The following is a 19,163-nucleotide window of genomic DNA, read 5'->3' on the forward strand; positions in this document are numbered from 1 at the left end:
TCCACATCTCCCATATTCTCCCGATCTTGTGCCCTTAGATTTCCACCTTTTTCGTTCTCTATGCAACAATCTTCAAGGGAACTTCTTTGATAACGGAGAGGCAATAATCACCTGCCTTATTACGCTTGTAGACCATTCCAAATGTTTCGTTGTACCTGGATGTTGATTATGGCCAATCCCCGAGTGTGGTTAAAATGACGGAGGTGGACGAAGCTACGATTGTAAGGTTCTTCTCCCCATCTTTATATTTTTCTTTCACCATTCTGGCAACTTATTTACTTACTTATCGCTTTTAAATAACCCGAAGATTCATTGCCGCCCTCACATAAGCCCGCCATATGTCCCTATCCTGTGGCAGATTAATCCAATCTCTATCATGATATCCCACCTCCCTCAAATCCATTTTAATATTATTCTCCCATTTATATCTCGGCCTCCCTATAGGTCTTTTTCCCTCCGGCCTCCCAACTAACACTCTATATGCATTTCGCACATACGTACTACATGCCCTGCCCATCACCATTCCGTCAACAGTCTCCAAAATTCCCATTCATTATCATTCCCGGTTTGAAAATGTGGCATTTCCTTTCGTGTTGCCTGCCTTCTCGTCCGCTTGCCGCGACAAGGGTATCCTCGTTGTATATCCAAAGATATATGTATAAAGAAAACAGGTAATAATATTTCGAATGTAGAAGGTTAGAGGGGAACGCGTCCGATAAACAAAACAGTTGATGAAACAGGTCCACATAACCGTCATGCACTTCACATCATCAGGACTGTGCAGTATTTGAAATACATGTATTTGAAATACATTTGTATTTTGTAATTTGCAAGGATTTTAGAAAGTATTTTGTATTTTGTATTTAAATACATAAAATTGATGTATTTTGTATTTCAAATACTCAAAATACTTTTTTCTTCTTCTTGTCCTTCAAGTTTTGGATTTGTATTTGAAGAATGAACTTCTGTCTTATTTGCTACCCATTTCAGATGTGCTAGCCCATACACTTAGTTTTCTTGCCATAACTGATTTCCTTAATGTCATAAAGAAATCTCCAACAGCATCAAGGATCCATCACCCAGCAATTGCTAAGTGTTCAACATTATGGAATGCGTCTAGGAGACCCAAATTCTCATAAATTATGTCAGATGTCTTGAAATATTCATTAAAGTTTCCTTGCCCAACTCGATGGAATTCTCAAATATTGCAATTCAAACATGACATAAACAGTATATGTGAAAAACTGGGATTGCCAACCTTCAAACATGTTGAGTTTCAGTACCTTGAAGAACAGTGTGCAGTTCTGAAGCCCATTGCCATAGCCCTTGATTTAATGCAAAATGAGAAGACGTGCTATTACGGCCAACTTCTATCCACATTAATTTCCCTAAAAAACAGGTTACATATTATGTTATCTAGTAATCTACGCCATCTATTCCAAGTAACTCCAATCCTAATGAATTCGCTTTCATCAAGATTTAAAGTGATGTTTGATCTGACCCTAGAAGCAAATTGAGCTATTTTGGCAGCTTGTTTCCACCCATCATTTAAGATGAGATAGCTACCTGACACTGCCTCACCAAATGATAAGAAGAGGATACAGAATAATAGAATATGTGTGTGAAATCAGCTGAGCAGTTCTCGCTACTCCCTTGGTCAGTTCAGACGAAGAACACGATGAAAAAAAATGTCATGTTTTCAACTCAAGTACAACAGAGTTTGAAAAGCAAAAAGAAAAGAACTTGTCTACTGCGAAGTATGAGCTCATACAATTCTTCAATGGCAAAGGGACAACCCTGTGCTCTCTAGAGAATTACCCAACAGTGAAACAAGCTTTTATAAAGTATAATACAAGTTTGTGTTCCTCTGCGCCTGTAGCAAGACTGTTCTGTTTTGCAGGATTTATTCATTCACCAGCAAGGGAATACTTACCTGATGAACTTTTTGAGAAACTGGCTTTTTTGAAAGGGAGCAGTAATTATTCATTGTTGACTGGGAAAAGAAAGAATGTTCAGTTACAGTGTTTATATAAAACTTCGAGATAAAAATAATTTTAATGTCAATATAATATTTTAGATTTTCGGTAATATTCTTATGTCTTTATATATTGTATCGGGTATTTGAAATACAAATGTATTTTGGTTAATTTTTTTAAAGTATTTTGTATTTGTATTTCAAATACTATTCTTTGAAGTATTTTGTATTTGTATTTGAAACACTTGGATGTCAGTATTTTGCCCAGCCCTGCACATCATACAGAATGTCTGACGCAAGTCATTCGTAAAATGTTTTAGGCATCACGCACAACACGACTAGGGGAGAAACGGCAGGTCTAATTCAAAGAAAAAGTGCATGACATTTTTTTTTTTAGTCAACTGAACGAAGACAGGTCTGGACCCCACAATTGAGATCAACAGGGCATCACTCATGAGGCAACTAGGCTAGGAGATAATGGGGTAGAGTGATCAATTCCTTTCCCCCCACCATTGCACACATCGCAGACTAGTTACATATTACTAAACTGAATTAGAAACAAAACTAATCAGTAGATTGAATACAAAGTAGAAAATAACGAACTTGATTAATTACGACCTATTTGTTACAATTTCACATTGTAATGTGCATTATATTTGACTTTTTATTAAGCACAGTAAGTTTCAAACTGTTTCGCATTACTTACTTCTAGAAGAAAGCTCTCGGAATATAGAATTCTGGAAGCTGTATTTTCGAGAGAAATTTGTGGAAATACAGAATTCGGGAAGATGTTTTTTGTGAGGAAGTTTTCGGGATATAGAATTCAGGAAAGTGTTTTTTAGGAGGAAAGATTTCGAGATACAGAATTCGAGAAGGTGTTTTTTTTTTTATTCAGGAGAAAGGTTTTGAAATATAAAGTTCGGGGAGATATCTTTCGGGAGATTGTATTTGGGAAATTATACGGGAATATGGTAGGCCTAGTGGTGATGATGTTGATAACCACGACGATTCTAATTTTGATAGTGGTGAAAGAGGAGAGAAAGAGAGAAGAGTGTTGCATTGATAGTAACAGTGGAAGTCAAGTTTTCGATGCTGACCTGCCGCAATGATGTGGAAGACGCACGGCACGCGCTGGTGACCGATGCGGTTGGAGGCCCAGCAGAGAAGTGTGCCATAGTCGAGCTCCGTCATAGGCGTGTAGGACACGACGCTGGAAGTACCGGCGCGCGCTATGTGCGCCGCAGCCACGTCAAGGCTCTCTGCGGAGTTGTTGAAGGTCCATCGGAACTGCACGTCAGGGGGGTTGGCCTCAACTTCACAGGAAATGTTGGCCTTCTCCTGTTTCGCCACGCCATGCACACGAGTCTGGTTGGCTTTGCAAGTAGGCGCGTCTGCAACATACACACACACACACACACATGTTAAACAAGAGGAAAACAGCAAATATGAAGGAAACAAAGAAAGAAAAATCCAAGCAAAACGATCAAAACATCAGCACAGAAAAGGAAAGATAAAAAAATTAGAAATGAACACACAAAAGAAAGAAAACTCGAAACAATATAGTTAAATGGTTAAATACAGAAGGCAAAATTGATGAATAAGAATAGGCCTATATGAAAAAAAAAAGAAATAGAATGTGGAAAAAAGTTGATACAGAAAAATATAGTGAAAATTAATGTTCGAAAAAAATTAATTAATTAATTATTTAATTAATGAAATAAATAATGAAAAGAAAGAAGGATAGAAATTAAGAGAGAATAACGATAAATAAACCAGACGAAAAAATTGTATTTGGATCATTATAATTTATACGAAGGAAGTCGTGTGTCGTGTTTGTATGAATCCAGAGCTAATATAACAGTGCAAGAAATGGAAGATAATCAATTTCCGTTAGTCATGTTTTGGAGAGAACACTTAAATGAAAGGATGTGTCTAAAATTTCGGTACACATTAGTTACATGCAAGAAATTGAATCGGGAGAAGAGCTTAAAAGCCCTTACAGAAAATGTATTTGCAACTGTCCTGTTACAACATTAGACACATTTAATCAGGAAGCTTTTAAGACGGACAGTACTTGCTTTTTGCAAAGAAGGTTTTGTACCAAATTTAGTCGACATTATGCCGAAATCTTGCAAAATACGAGGCACAACAAATTATAATTTCACTTCTTCATTCCAGAAAGTATTAAACGCTACTGGATTCTAGTGCAGCAAAAACGAGGGCAATAAGGAATATTTAGTGGAACGTGGCGACCTTGTTGTCCTTCTCATTGAGTTTTTAAGAACAACGAGAAAAAGAAGGGAATTAGTAAGATCTACACTATTGTATTTTTAGGTGAAATTATTTTTAGTGTAGTTCTGTATTTTGCATTCATATAATTCCTTTACTTGAATTTCTTTTTATCAACTTAGCTCTTAAACGTCATATGTGACCTATTGCGCGAAAAAGGACCTAAAGTCGTGAAAGGAAATTTTACAAGAGAACAAAATAACGAATCTGCGGTGTAAAAACTACATTTATATGTTTTGACATCTTGCGCTACCTGTAGGCTTTTTTTTTTTACATACTAAACTAGGACGTAGTTTTACACAATGCTTCACAAATACCTAAATCTTTCTTATAGTTGCTAAGAAAACAAGTGAAAACTTTAATTTTATTGCATTTTTCTCGAAAAGTACATAATGTAATACCAACATTCAACAAGTAATATATTAAAAACTATAGCACCTAGAACCATGAATTTTTTTTAAATGCTCAGCATTTCATCCTCTTTTTGAAACCACAAAAAAAAAATATAAAAACGAAAAATCCGACTTTAGGTCCCATTTCCTGCAACTAGTCACGTATAATAACCCCCCTCGAAGTAGAAGTGGTCAGACGCTTTGAAATTTCAGCGGGGAAGCCTCCCTCTTTATGAAAAATAGGGTCCTAAGCTGTTTGGTCAGTTGTATAAATTCGCAGTCATTGATGTTATACACTACAAGTAAAAGCAGTAATGGTACATTTTATTCATGTCCGGGAAATATCTTCATATCCCAATTAGTTCTTTGTCAGCAACATATATAAAATATGAAAGAAATTTGTCCCTTGTTTTGATAGAAGTCACTGTACACAAAACGAACAGACGGCATTCCCAAAACCACTTTGTTGTGTCTGGAATATCAAAAAGGTGTATTTTCGCGAAAATCTCGAAGTCGACTATTTTCAGCATAATACTCATAGAGAGAAGACTCCAAAAAGGATAACTGTCCTTGAAAAAGGGGTACCAAGCGGTAACAGCATCTAAATTAATTGTACATCAACCATATTCTATTTTTAATTTTAATTGTATTTTTTTTTGTTTCATTTTATTGTTTGGGGGGGGGGGAAGTTATCCTTGACAGGAATAATTTATTTTTCATATATAGAACTGTACAGATGGTTACTTACAATTAACAATGAATGTCCTAAAACATTAATGGCTATATCTTGAAGCTCCAAAAGATCAATATGGAAGTGATGAAAGAAATTGATAAAAAAATCTTGAGATAATGCCCCTTGAACCGAAGAGCAAGCCAATTACTTCCCAGCGACAAAATAGTATGTGGTATTTCTCTTCCAGATAAGTAAAGCAGTGTTCATAATATATTTTCTTTTCCAAATCTGGTTCTTGTGGTTGTAATTCAGTACCCTCAAATCTAATAGTGGGATCGGTTATGAAGCCAATCTTTTGATTGCTATCAATTGCCATGATGTCGGCACGTTTGGAGGAGCCAGTGGATGAAATATTCATGTACTTCATATATTTCGAGGGACCTAGTGAAGGAGATAGGAAACGAATAGGATACCTCACGAATAGGATACCTCGTGATAAAGGAGGAGGGATTGTTAGATAGGAATGTAATAGGTAGAAAAAGACGAAACCTGGGAGGATAATGAAATGAAACTCACACATGACATTGAGGTAGAAATAGTTGCTCTCGCCGTCTCCCTCCGTGTTGTAGCCCACACAAGTGTAGTTGCCGGCGCTGGCCCTGCTCACGCCCTGCAGCACGAGGCTCTGGTTGCTGATGATCACGCCCTGCCCCACGTTGTGGTTCAGCAGCCGACCCTGCAAGCATATAGATCGTATTACGAGCTGTATCCCATTGTGTGCGAGTTGCCCTTTTGAGGTAGGGAGGCCACAGTTAGTGGTTAGTCCTGTAATGTATAAAATAGGAAGGCTGAGGAGCAAAAGACTAAGACTCTTGTCCTTTTTGTACAATTTTAGTAAGAGAAAATCATTCTTCTTGGCGGCAATTGTAACGCGAAGAAAGACTATATATGCAACACAGATTTTATGGTTAGGCCTAAAATAATTAATTTGGCAAATTATGCATGTTAATAATAATAATAATAATAATAATAATAATAATAATAATAATAATAATAATAATAATAATATTAATAATAATAATGACACTTACAAATGGCTTTTAAGGGACCCGCAGTTTCATTGCCGCCCTCACATAAGCCCGCCATCGATCCCTATCTTCACCAAGATTAATCCAGTCTCTATCATCATATTCCATCTCCCTCAAATCCATTTTAATATTATCTTTCCATCTACGTCTCGGCCTCCCCATAGATCTATATCCCTGCAGTCTCCCAACTAACACTCATATGCATTTCTGGATTCACCCATACGTGCTACATGTCCTGCCCATCTCAAACGTTTGGATTTAATATTCCTAATTATGTCAGGTGAAGAATAAAAATGCGTGCAGTATTGCGTTGTGTAACTTTCTCCATTCTCCTGTAACTTTTCCCTTTTTAGCACCAAATATTTTCCTAAGAACTTTATTCTCAAACACCCTTAATCCCTGTTCCTCTCTCGAAGTGAGAGTCCAAGTTTCACAGCCATACAGAACAACAGGTAATGTAACTGTTTTATAAATTCCAACTTTCAGATTTTTTGACAGCGGACTAGATGACAAAAGCTTCTCAACCGAATAATAACAAGCATTTCCCATATGTATTCTGCGTTTAATTTCCTCCCGAGTATCATTTATATTTGTTACTGTTGCTCCAAGATAAATGAATTTTTTTAACCTCTTCAAAGGATAAATCTCCAATTTTTATATTTCCATTTCCTACAATATTCTGGTCACGAGACATAATCATATACTTTGTCTTTTCGGGATTTACTTCCAAACCTATCGCTTTGCTTGCTTCAAGTAAAATTTCCGTGTTTCTAATCGTTTGTGGCGTGAGGAAATCAGTTTCTTGTCTATGCGGATGACGTGAATATGTTATCCGCATAGACAAGAAACTGATTTCCTCACACTAAAAAAGTCTAAGTTGCATGAAAATTTAGAAAAAGACGTTATCCTTTTGTCTTCGGTTATAGGGGTCCATTGCTAATGGAATTTCTGGGAGCGTGAACAAATTATCAATGCCAATTGCCATATAGACACTCTCGGGGATCTTAGACAAAATTACCAAAAATGAACAGTGATTTTAGTCCATGACAATAATCGAACTCACACTGCCAGATATAAGGGACGAGTTGCAAAGATTTGGTTGGGGAACATTACCGCTACCACATCCACCTTACAGCCCAGACTTATGTCTATGCAATTTCCATATTAACTGAGATTTAAAGAAAAAGCCTGAAAGGGACCACATTTCGAAGAACGAAGCGCTGCAAAATGCTGTTCAACATTGGTTCAGCTGCAGACCACTGGGATACTATGAAGCCGATATCCGTCACTTAATGTCTCATTGGCAGACGTGTGTTAATATCATTGGCGAGTATTAAGTTTAATTTCCATCTATTAGCGATGACCAGGCTTCATTTGAAAGGCCTAATAACTATCAACAGCGAAAAAAATTGCTAGAGATAAACAATTATGATTTTTACACAGAAATGTGCTATTTATAAATTTACACCATGGGCACAAATTAAGAGACATGTAGCTATTTTCATCCAACAGTTATGACTTATTTAAGAGAATGTGTAAGTTACTATACCCTACAAACATACTCACAAGAGACGAGAAAAACTTGCGATTGTCACATTCGGACACTCTATCATAGGGAAGCGTTTATGACAAATATAATTAATGCTCCTGTTGCTTCTGGTGGTGATGATGGTGGTGGTGGTAACATTAGTTTCCAGAGATGAACGTGGATCCTCGCCTTTCACTGTCTAGTAATAGGATGCAAAGCATTCAACGCACTGAGACGAACTTGTCTGCATGGAAGGGTTAGAGTATAAAGTTCACTATTGACCCAGCGCTCAACAATCCCTTCCTGTCGTCTATTGCTGTCAGACGCACCCTTCAGCGAACAAGACGGTTATTCTCCCTTCACGAAAGGGCGTGTATATGAGTTGGGGTAGGGTATGTCAGCCGCAAACTTTCACATCCGAACTCTTCTGAGAAAAGAGAAACTCGGTGTAATTTGAGGTTGCATCTCCCCACTAAATATTAATATTCTTGCTGAATCCCCGAGCAATGCCAAACGTGTTCTAAAGTAGACATCTCTCTGATATTCGCATCCTTACTTTCGGCAACTTGTCTCAATTTTCTCTTGAAATTAATTCATGTTCCTGAATAGGAGTGACTGCAACACATATTTTAGAATACCACTAATTCTTCTTCCTAATAACATCTGAACTCAATAATTTTGTTTAAGTCCGAATAAATAACGTTGTCATGGCAGTCTGACTAAAAGTAAATGATGATGATTTTTAGAAAAAATTAAATGTATGTATGTATGTATGTATGTATGTATGTATGTATGTATGTATGTATGTATGTATGTATGTATGTATGTATGTATGTATGTATGTATGTATGTATGCATGCGTACATGTATGTATTTTATCACACTGCAAATGGGTAAATACCCGGTGACAGTGGTAACTAATTACACTCAATAATGGCAATTAATAATAAACACAATTAATAAAAATACAATTAATAATACCAATAATAATAATAATAATAATAATAATAATAATAATAATAATAATAATAATAATAACCATAATAATAGCTATAATAATAATAATAATAATAATAATAATAATAATAATAATAATAAATTAATACTAATAATAAATAATACTGACAATAATAATAATAATAATAATAATAATAATAATAAATTAATACTAATAATAAATAATACTGACAATAATAATAATAATAATAATAATAATAATAATAATAAAATAATTACAATCGTATAATATTAACAAGGAGCAGCCTAAATTAAAGTCGGCTTAAGTAGCGTAGTCGGTGAAGCGCTAGCGTTCAGTGCTCGAGGTTGCGGGTTCGATCCCGGCCTTGGTCGATGACATTTAAGTGTATTTAAATGCGACAAGCTCATGTCAGTGGATTTATTGGCATGTAAAAGAACGCCTGCGGGGCAAAATTCATGCACACCGACGACGCTGATATAACGTCTGCAGTTGCGAGCGTCGATAAATAAGCCATGATCATGAAGCACGATCACTTAAAATAACATTTTAAGTAAATCTAAATTGTATCTTAACCCTAAGTTCGAACTAAAACCCACAAGTATGATATGTTCATACATGCACAACTACCTTTCAGCACTGCACTCATTTCGCTGTCAACTCACTCACTGTACTGGAACTGCGACACATTTCACTGATATTATCCTAATTTCACTAACACTTCAAAAACTTTTCACTGTTCAAATACTTTACTCTACCACTATAAACTATAAAACTTCACTGACACAAACACACTTTACTGACACAACACACTTCACTGACACACTTCCAGCACTCCATTTTCAAATATACTTTTTATATCCTAACGATATGCTGGGTTACTTTTACTGCTGTGTCACATAAACATAGTTTTATAACCTAGGTCACTCATGTCAACTGATGCCCATAGGCGCAAGCGCGCGCTTTAGAGCTCAGAAGAGCGCTGAAAGGAAAGAGACAGATGAGTGAGGTAGTATACGCCGCTTGGTCGAGCTAAATACAGGGATGGCCAGCACTGATTGAATGGATAAGGGAAGAGAACTTATTAAATTTTACCCATGTTAATTTTTAGATTTCTCTGAGAAGTATAAGTACATTATAAGAATATAAGTTTTAATTTTAATGCTCATTTTTCACAAGTTTGCTTTTTATTCAAAAGGATATTTTCTCAACTTTTTTTTAAAGAAAAGTGAAATTTTCATATATGTTTATTTAGTAGCCTTACATTTTTTTATTTTATTTTAGTATCAGTAGGCTATTTTACGACGCTTTATCAACAGCTTAGGTTATTTAGAGTCTGAATGAGATGAAGGTGATAATGCCGGTGACATGAGTCCGTGGTCCAACACCGAAAGTTATCCAGCATTTGTTCATATTGGGTTGAGGGAAAACCTCGGAAAAAACCTCAACCAGGTAACTTGCCCCGACCGGGTTTCGCGGCTAGGCATGCTAACCGTTACTCCACAGGTGTGGACTGTAGCCTTACAGGTACTGAAACAATGTTTTCGTAAATCTAATATATCGTAAATACGTATTATTGAAGACAGTGTATTGAAAATTTTGAAAATATTCGCATGAAGAATGTTTGTAAGGAAATTGACTTAAGAAAGCAACTACTGTTACATCACAAACAGAATATATCTGTCCATGTGTTGGTAAAACGTCAGCTCTATAGCTTCAGCAGAATTCGAGAAAATAATTTAATATTCTGATGATAAGAAGTTGAGCACCAATATCATCTTAAAAACATAATGCGATAAGAGTTTTGTTATGTAATATTAGTTACACTTAAAACATATACCTAGGTAACATTGCTCTGTACTATAACATTGTTTAGATTAGTTTATTGATTACTTTTATAAGGCTAAAGATATCAAGCTCAATTCCAACCTATTATGTCATACTCTCTTTCTTTGGGATATCGCTTTCTTTATAAAATGATGTGTTTCATTCACTTAGTACAGTATAGTTGTACTACTATGGAATTTATGTGAATATTCCTTCTTAACTCTTTATTATGTTATTAACGTTTAAGACACAATTGCAATATTAAAAAATTATTGGTGTTAGGACTTTTGTTTTACAGACAATATAATTATAATCTCAAACAGAAAGAAGTCGCATAAAAATAGCGACATAAATTTTCACTTCCGTTTGAAGTTTGTACACCACTGTTTTCTTAATCCAACAAACTGCTTAGTCATATACATAAATAATCCTTCTTCCTTCCATACCTAGTGCTTGATGCCCTTGCACGAAGTCAAGTTCAGAAAAATGCGCTTGCTTTGACATCACTGACCTAGAGAGAAAGTATCACACAACAAACACCTCACATGTGTGAATGGAGGAAAGAAGAAACATAATTAGGCCTATTGTTATGTCAATTCATCTTAGTTCGGAACTTGCCTTTGAGTCAGATATGGAATCCTCGTTCTTAAGGAAATTACTAACTCCTTTTGGTATGACCTAACCACTTTGATGCATAAATTCAAAGTCTAGTTACTGCATGTGGTTCACGCACGATGGGATAATTGCACATTTCAGCCTCACAGTAGGGTAATAATTGGATGTAACTACGCAGTAGGTGGATTGGACGTAGAGGATTCACAGCATGCTAGACAACTCAACTTTCCATTTTACTAAGGTTCATCAAGTGGTAACCCGCGCATACAGTATATAGGCCCATCTGTGAGTGCCACCTCTGTACACGCCATGAAACTGTACGGCCCATTGACATCAATGTTATAAGTATACATAGGCAGGAAGTTCGTACCAGAACAGTAGATTCCAGATGAGTACAGAGAGGAGTATAGATGTCACCCGCGCCTCGCCCTGCTCCTGCTTGCTGCAGACGATACGCAGTTCACAATGCATACTATGGTTCTGTGGAGCTGTGTACAGTCGTGATTAATTTGAAGAATATTGTTAATTTATATCAATACTTTAGGTTTTGAACAAAGTGAACTGTTCTGTTATTGTATTATTTAAGTAATATTAATATTAAGCATGATTCCAAAAAAGTAAACTCATCTGTAATTATAAATAATTATACAAACAGGAGTGTGGAACACGTTTATTTTTTCCTGGGTTATTTTTCGTTAAATGTTGACGTCTCGTGCTCCTATGCATTCTATTGCGTTATAGTACAGGGACATCATTTTATTTTTACTAACATTTCTAATATTAACCTCGCTATACCTTTGGATTAACGATTTGGAACCGGAAACACCGTTTGCAATCCCCTTCCACGAGTGGAGTTCGATGATACTGGCGTAATATACAAACAAATCACTTTACTAGGTATAGGAGGGAAGAAAAGTAGTTAATCCATTTACGTAAATAGGAAATATCACGCTTTTCAGTTTGATAATTTTCATTAGGTTTTTGTTTAATCAAAATACAGTACAGTATTAACAATGAGTGTTTTTACTCACGAACTGAGTTATCCATGCGGACGTATTCATTATTCAGTCTAAATTATACTGTCTACAGCACATTAGCATACAATATAGATAATGAAGTTAAATTGAAAATTAATCATAATATGGATATTTAAACACATTTTTGAAAATGGTGGCCGTTCATTTCGATAAAGGCTTCAGTTCTAATGTGCGTATTATCGCACTATAGACTATTGTACGTAATTCCAAATTACCAAGTTCGCACTTCGTATCAGTAACTCATGTTGAAATAATTCTATACCTACTCTATAAAAGAGTACCTTACATACTGTAAATTCAATCTTCACTTCTGCCCGATCCGAAAAGATAAAATTACTCAGGCATGCTATCTACTGTCCGTCCAAGTGGTTATGTCGCAGGGTCGTAGAAAGGGAGGAAATCACGTGACAGTTATTTACTTAACGAGGCCCTTTTATTTAAGTTATTTTAAACAATTGTATAGGTATAATATTACGTAGACGTCCAATTCCTAACAGAAATTAATGTTTTCAGAAAAGAGCTAAGACAGCCCAGTCACTAGCCTTTACAGAGAGGCGAATAAAAGCAGGTGGGGGGGAAACCGGAATGCGACGTAGGCAAATGGACGACAGTACCTGTGTGAAAATGATTCAATATTGAAAGCTCTTTCGTCACTGGAAAACGCGAGCATATTTTTGGAACGTACTGTTCACTATGACCGTAAGGCTACTATGACTGTATATGTGGTCTTGGTTCTGTGTGGAGGACGGTTGAACTTCATTAGTAGAAAGAGTGGAAGTGAAGTACATTCAAAAACTCAGATACAATAAAAATTGAAGTAAAAATAAAATGATGTCCATGTACAAGTTCAACATCGTAATTACGATACGAACTTCCTAGCTTTCATTACAATAGAAATGAAAAATTTTCTTGAAAACAATTATGGGTTTAATATTATATGCCACATACGAGATACACTATTCGATTCACAAAGTTATTGTTCACCTGATGATTGTAAGAAATAATGTATCATATTTCAGATTTGCTACAGTAAAGTCTTGTGACGTAGAATGAATATTTTTAGAGCACAAATATTATTTTCCTTTCTTTTTCTGGACATAAAAAGAGTATTTCTTTTGATAAAATGAAAATGTTCATTGTTATGTGTTATAATGAGACTAGAATCATAACTGTATACTTTGTATGTTATTTTTATATGTATGGGTAAATTAATTTACATTGGGAGTTAAGAAGTTTATAATTACAAATTATTGTTTTTTTATATTATTCGCTTATTTTCTGTTTTAAGGCCGAGGACGATTGGAGCACATGTTTGGTTACCACCCGGCTGTACTACATGTGTGCCGTTTTGGTTCACTGACATTGAGGACTGTGCTACTAGACTTTTCACTAGGTAGAGATATAGTCCGAGCTCACACAACTTAACAGTTCCTGGTTATAAGACTATTATTATCATTGCACTATTTTAGTCTTCATCTATAGGAAATAAACTCTAAAATTACTCATTCTGCTTCAGTTCTCTTCCATAATATGTACAAAATTTCCACACCACAACTGCCTCTATATATTTAAAGCACGATCCGTCGTATCGAGAATTCTGATCCATTTAAATTAAATTAATATTAATAAGAATCAAACATAACCTACTCTGGTAAAGTATTATCTATCCAATCGCAGCAGGAGAACGAGAATAGTCACATATGCTGACCACTGTCGTTGGTTGAGTAGCTACCAGACTTACCGTTTCATCAGAGGTTAGAAAATAAATTCAATGTCTGAAAGAAGACAAATGAATCCTTATGATTACTTCCTCCAGAAAATAAATAAAATTGGAAGAGCCTTGCATAGATTTACGGTAGGCATCTTACGAAGGGGACTAAAAATAAAATTTACCAACAATTTTCTTTCCAAGTCAAATTAATCCAGTTTTAATAATCTCTGCAGAAGAAAGCATCGCCGAATCAATCAATCAATCGATCTATCGATCAACCAATCAGTAAATAAATCAATCAATCTAACATCGAAACTGACCAAACCTAGCAACCCAACCCGAATCAACCTACGCAGCCATAAACTGCATTAAGAGTCTCGCTTATTCGACATTCGGTCATCCGACATTCCATATTATCCGTTACAATTCGTTGTAGATCTCTCAGCGAGAAAACGTCTATCAGCAGGCTAGCAAACTTTAATGACACATTTTTTGTTAATATTGTACTGTAAACCTATTGTGTTCTCATTGTTCATTAACGTTTTGTCTTACTTTTTTATCAGTAATTAAAATATTTAACTGTAAGACTTATTTCACAAATATTATATATTTCTTTGTTATTCTGCATTATCCGACATTTTCCCTTATCTGAACCTTCCAAGTTCAGTTTAGATCTGATAAACGAAACTCTACTGTAAGTCTGTCAATAAATCAGAGTAAGTAAGTCATCATCATCATCATCATCATCATCATCATCATCATCATCATCATCATCATCATCAGTAGTAGTTTCTTGGGTTATACTGTATCTTCTTCAAGATCAAAATTGGTTACTCCAACGCTTTTGAAAGCGTTATCTTGTCCTTTTGGCTTGTGGTGTGTAATGTGGGACATTATGCTTGATTTTATTTGAAACCATTATTTCTATGATTCTTACAATTTTTTTCTATATATGTGAATTTTTTTAGTAAAACTTTCTATGTTCGATGTTTGACGAATTTTTTTATTTTCTTATGTGGTCCAATAGCGAATGTCCTGGTAAAGTTCTCAACAGTCTCATCACTTCTGCTTCAGTTATTCTTAACCGAATTGATTAAAGTGTCCAAGTCTCAAAGCCACATAGAAGTGTTGATAGTGCTAATGTTTTTTAGAATTTTAAAACTATGTTCCTCGTATTTTTTATATTAAAATTCGATTCATTGTACCTATCAAATGTTGAAATTTTCTAGTTTGTTTTAAATGTGTCTCTCAGGGGCGTATGAAAGACTGTAACCTAAGAAATTGAAGCAATTTACTTGTTCAATAACTTGTCCAATTATTATTATTATCATCATTCTGAGTGGATTTCAACATTCTCATTCTTTTGCCGTTATCGTCATTTAATTATAAATAAAATATAATAAAATAATATAACAATAATAATATTAATAATAATAAATAATACTAATAATCTCTTTTTTAAATTATTTGTTTGATTTCAAAGGTAGAATCGTTCCGTTTTATGAAAATACTCGTATATTGCAGGCTACATCAACATTAGAAACATACTGTTTCTTTGTGGACAATATTGACTTCGCAGACTGTACTCGAGACAAGACCAAGTTGTAGCGGACATGATATAAATCTGAACTCCTCTAATCTAAAGTGGATTCGAGGACCCTGTGCTTGCGGCCACATGCATTGTTCCTGTTATGAAGTACTGAACCAACCAATCTATATGCAATGTTCCAAGTGTTGGCTCAGTCTAGAAATTCATTCCGAGGAGTAAGGAATATCATTAAGAGGATTTAACAGGAAAATGCTTTGTTAACTATTAATAAGTTGTGACTTTCAATAAAAATATAGCTGTGGCCGGGAGGAAAAAGGTCTTAAGTAAGAATTTTATACTTTTCAGGAGAGCAGTAGAGAAATTGAAATCAGTGTCAATTATAGAGTTTAATTGAGAGGTTTTTCCTGAATATTATTTGTTTTATTTCTTCTAAAATAGGTAATGTTGCTCATTTAACAATTTTCTTGATTATTTCCAAAAATAGCCGTACTTAAGCCCTTTTAAGACTAGAACCCAAAGTGAGAAGAAGGGACTACTTAAACACAAGACCTTTTTCATGTCAAAATAAATGAGAAATTTAAATTATTAGGAATGAAAATAGGTCTTAAACAATATAGGACTGTTTACCTGGTGCTTAAAGTTTTAAAAGGAAAAGGCATCAGTATGTGATAAAATAGCTAAAATAAAAGTTACACCTTTTTAACAGAGAAGCATGGAAAGTAAACATGTGATGTTTGTAAGGAATAAAGTATTAAATATCCTTAAGTACTTTATTCTGTGTGTGCTCGATTCAAAAAGTACTTAGGACATTTGGTAATGGCTCTATAAATAAAGTCAGGAGTCTCTTTTGACTTTAACCGTTTTACCAGATTGTAGAGAATTATATATATTATTTTAATGTACCGGAGTACATATGATATATCCATGCAGATATTCTGCGTCATCATACAATTAAAGAGTAATGGAACGGAGAAAAATTCCCTCCGACACCGGGATTTGAACCCGGGTTTTCAGCTCTAAGTGCTGTGCACCTCAGCACATGTGTGGACTTCAGTCCTACGTTCATAGACATCTATGACGTAGTGCAGAGGGCGGTCACTAGAGGGAACCCAAGAGTTGGAACTTAAACTGAGACGATTCTGTCCGACACCAGGAGGGTATCCGATGTGGCTTAGTGGATAAAGCATCAGCACGTAGAGCTGAAAATCCGGGCTCAAATCCCGGTGCCGGAGAGAATTTTTCTCCGTTCAATTACTCCTTCATTGTAGAGAATTGTTTCCGCTTTCAGAATATATAAAAATCTCATTTTCAAAAAACATCGACTTAAGACCTTTTTCCTCCCGGCCACAGATAGATATTCCTTAATTAGAGTCATTTGTTGTCTCTTTTAACTAGACCTGTATGTAATAGGAAAATTTCAATTCTTGTACAGTATATTCACGAAATATTATAAAACTTTTAAAAGATAGTCAGCAAATTTATATAAACATTTCTCCTAATAATAGCTGGTTTCCATTTCAATTAAGCCTACGAAACAGGGATACAGTTAAAGTGAACAGCGAAATTTAAATAGCGCAGGTTTTCTTATTACGTAGAGATACGGAAATAAAATTTGGAGCTCCCTTATTTTAGCTATAAGTTTCGCTCAAAACACTGCGAATGTGCAGTAAACAAGAGCCCCTGTATAAATATGGTGCTTGTGAACAGTCGTGCGAAATTGTTGCCTGCATACAGGTGGACTCCCATCAAGACTCGCTCCAAATTTTAATTCCGTATCTGTACACTACTGGGCGATACAACTATTAGTTATGCTACAAACAAAATGAAAACATTTTGAAATATTGTAATTATAGTCGTATGTACATAACATCTAAGAAGAACCTGTATTTTCTTCATATTACAGCTAAATACCGGCAACAATTAATTAATAGTTGCTAGTAGCAGTACAAGTTTAATAAATATTAATATGTTTGCACCATAAACTATGATATACATAGTAAAATTAAAACACAATCCTGAAGTAAAACTAGATGCAACCAGAACCTTTTGATATAAATGTAACATTTTATATGCAAGAGTGGCAAAGAAAACAATTTATTGCTCTAATACCGTCCACAGCAGGGTCTACCAAAATGCAATAAGTTGCACTTTGCCGCTGCTTGCTCTTTCTCCTATGTGGATAACACTTTCTGTTAATTTTTTTATATGTTTCATGAAAACTTCCGGACAACGTCACTTCATTAGCCACTTTACCTCATATAAAAGTTAAAGTAAAACAGATTTTAAACAAGTTTAGTCAATTCATCATTTCGTTTGCACACAAATAGGCCTACTTTATGAAAATTAATTGCATTCGATATTTATTATGCTCAGAAGAATAGACTCTTTAGATTAAAATATGAAAAAGTTGTCCAATAAAATAAATGGATGTGAACCAGGGGTCAGCAGAACGAGCGTATTCCGAATCCGATGGCATCACGGTGTTCCGAATTCCACCGACGATGTCATTGATGCTCCACCGGCGTCGCACCGGTGCCATCAACTTGCAGAGGTGGTGGCAGTCTCAATCAGCCGCCATCAGTGAATCTGATTGGTTCTTGTATAGGGCGGGAATTAGCAGACGAATAACATCGTGCACTGTTGTGTCATGGCGGTGTGTTCTTCTGTATTGTTTATAATGAGCACAACGTAAAAACAATATGTTAATGGGTTATGAACGAACATGTCAACGGACCAGTTATTACTACCGGTTCAAGAAATAAATTGTTTATGCTATCTTTTCTTTGAACGAGATGGCAGTACGAAAATTTCGCAAAATTTTGCTACCGTAGCACAGAAAACAACTTGTACAGTCGCCATGACAGCCATCGATCCTTCCAGCAGTTTTGTTCCTTATTTCACTGCAACGTGATGTCATTGATGCCACCGGACCGGTGAGATTCGGAATACGCTGAACGTCAACATCGGTGACGTTATATGAAATGCAGCCCGCCTTGCAAGACAAGGGATGGTAGAAAGTAATAGGCTGAGAAGAGGAGAGGTCTGAATCTCGCCCCCCGTATAGTCTGGAAAAAAGTAACCGAACTATATGATGTCTCAGCATTCTTCTGATGTATTTGAAATTACTCATCAGCCTATCCTGATATTTTAATTAGTGAAGTGATATCTGGTTCTCCAACATAAGTTGCAATTTGTAACTGTTCAAATGAATGTTGATCCGTCAATGGGGAGCGCGCTTTACATTTAACATTGTTTCATTTTTTAAAGAAATTGCTCACATTTAGACTATATCTTGAGCCGAACATTGAAATAAATCTAGCACAAATGACTTAAGGAGTGGATAATTTGAATTGTAGTAATTTTCGGAAAATTTTTAAATCTAAGAAATGTTACCTTATTTAGGCTTCTTTCCAAAGTTTTACAATTTTATAATATTAGAAAATATTTCGCAACGCTTTTTCCTTAATCAGTATTAATATTATGACAAAGTATACGTGACAATG

At 35.3% G+C, this 19,163-nt stretch overlaps 1 protein-coding gene across 1 annotated transcript in view; it reads right to left on the reverse strand.

Moving 5' to 3' along the window:
- Positions 1-19,163, reverse strand: part of side-VII (sidestep VII) — a 1,274,787-nt gene that overhangs the window by 241,077 nt on the left and 1,014,547 nt on the right. Inside the window, exons 7-8 of the mRNA XM_069832114.1 lie at positions 5,906-6,065; positions 3,073-3,366 (exon numbers count right to left, since the gene is read on the reverse strand). Coding sequence (XP_069688215.1) covers positions 3,073-3,366; positions 5,906-6,065 — 454 coding nt within the window. The remainder of the gene's footprint in view (positions 1-3,072; positions 3,367-5,905; positions 6,066-19,163) is intronic.

Source organism: Periplaneta americana, chromosome 8 (genome assembly GCF_040183065.1).
Source record: "Periplaneta americana isolate PAMFEO1 chromosome 8, P.americana_PAMFEO1_priV1, whole genome shotgun sequence".
Lineage (NCBI taxonomy): Eukaryota > Metazoa > Arthropoda > Insecta > Blattodea > Blattidae > Periplaneta > Periplaneta americana.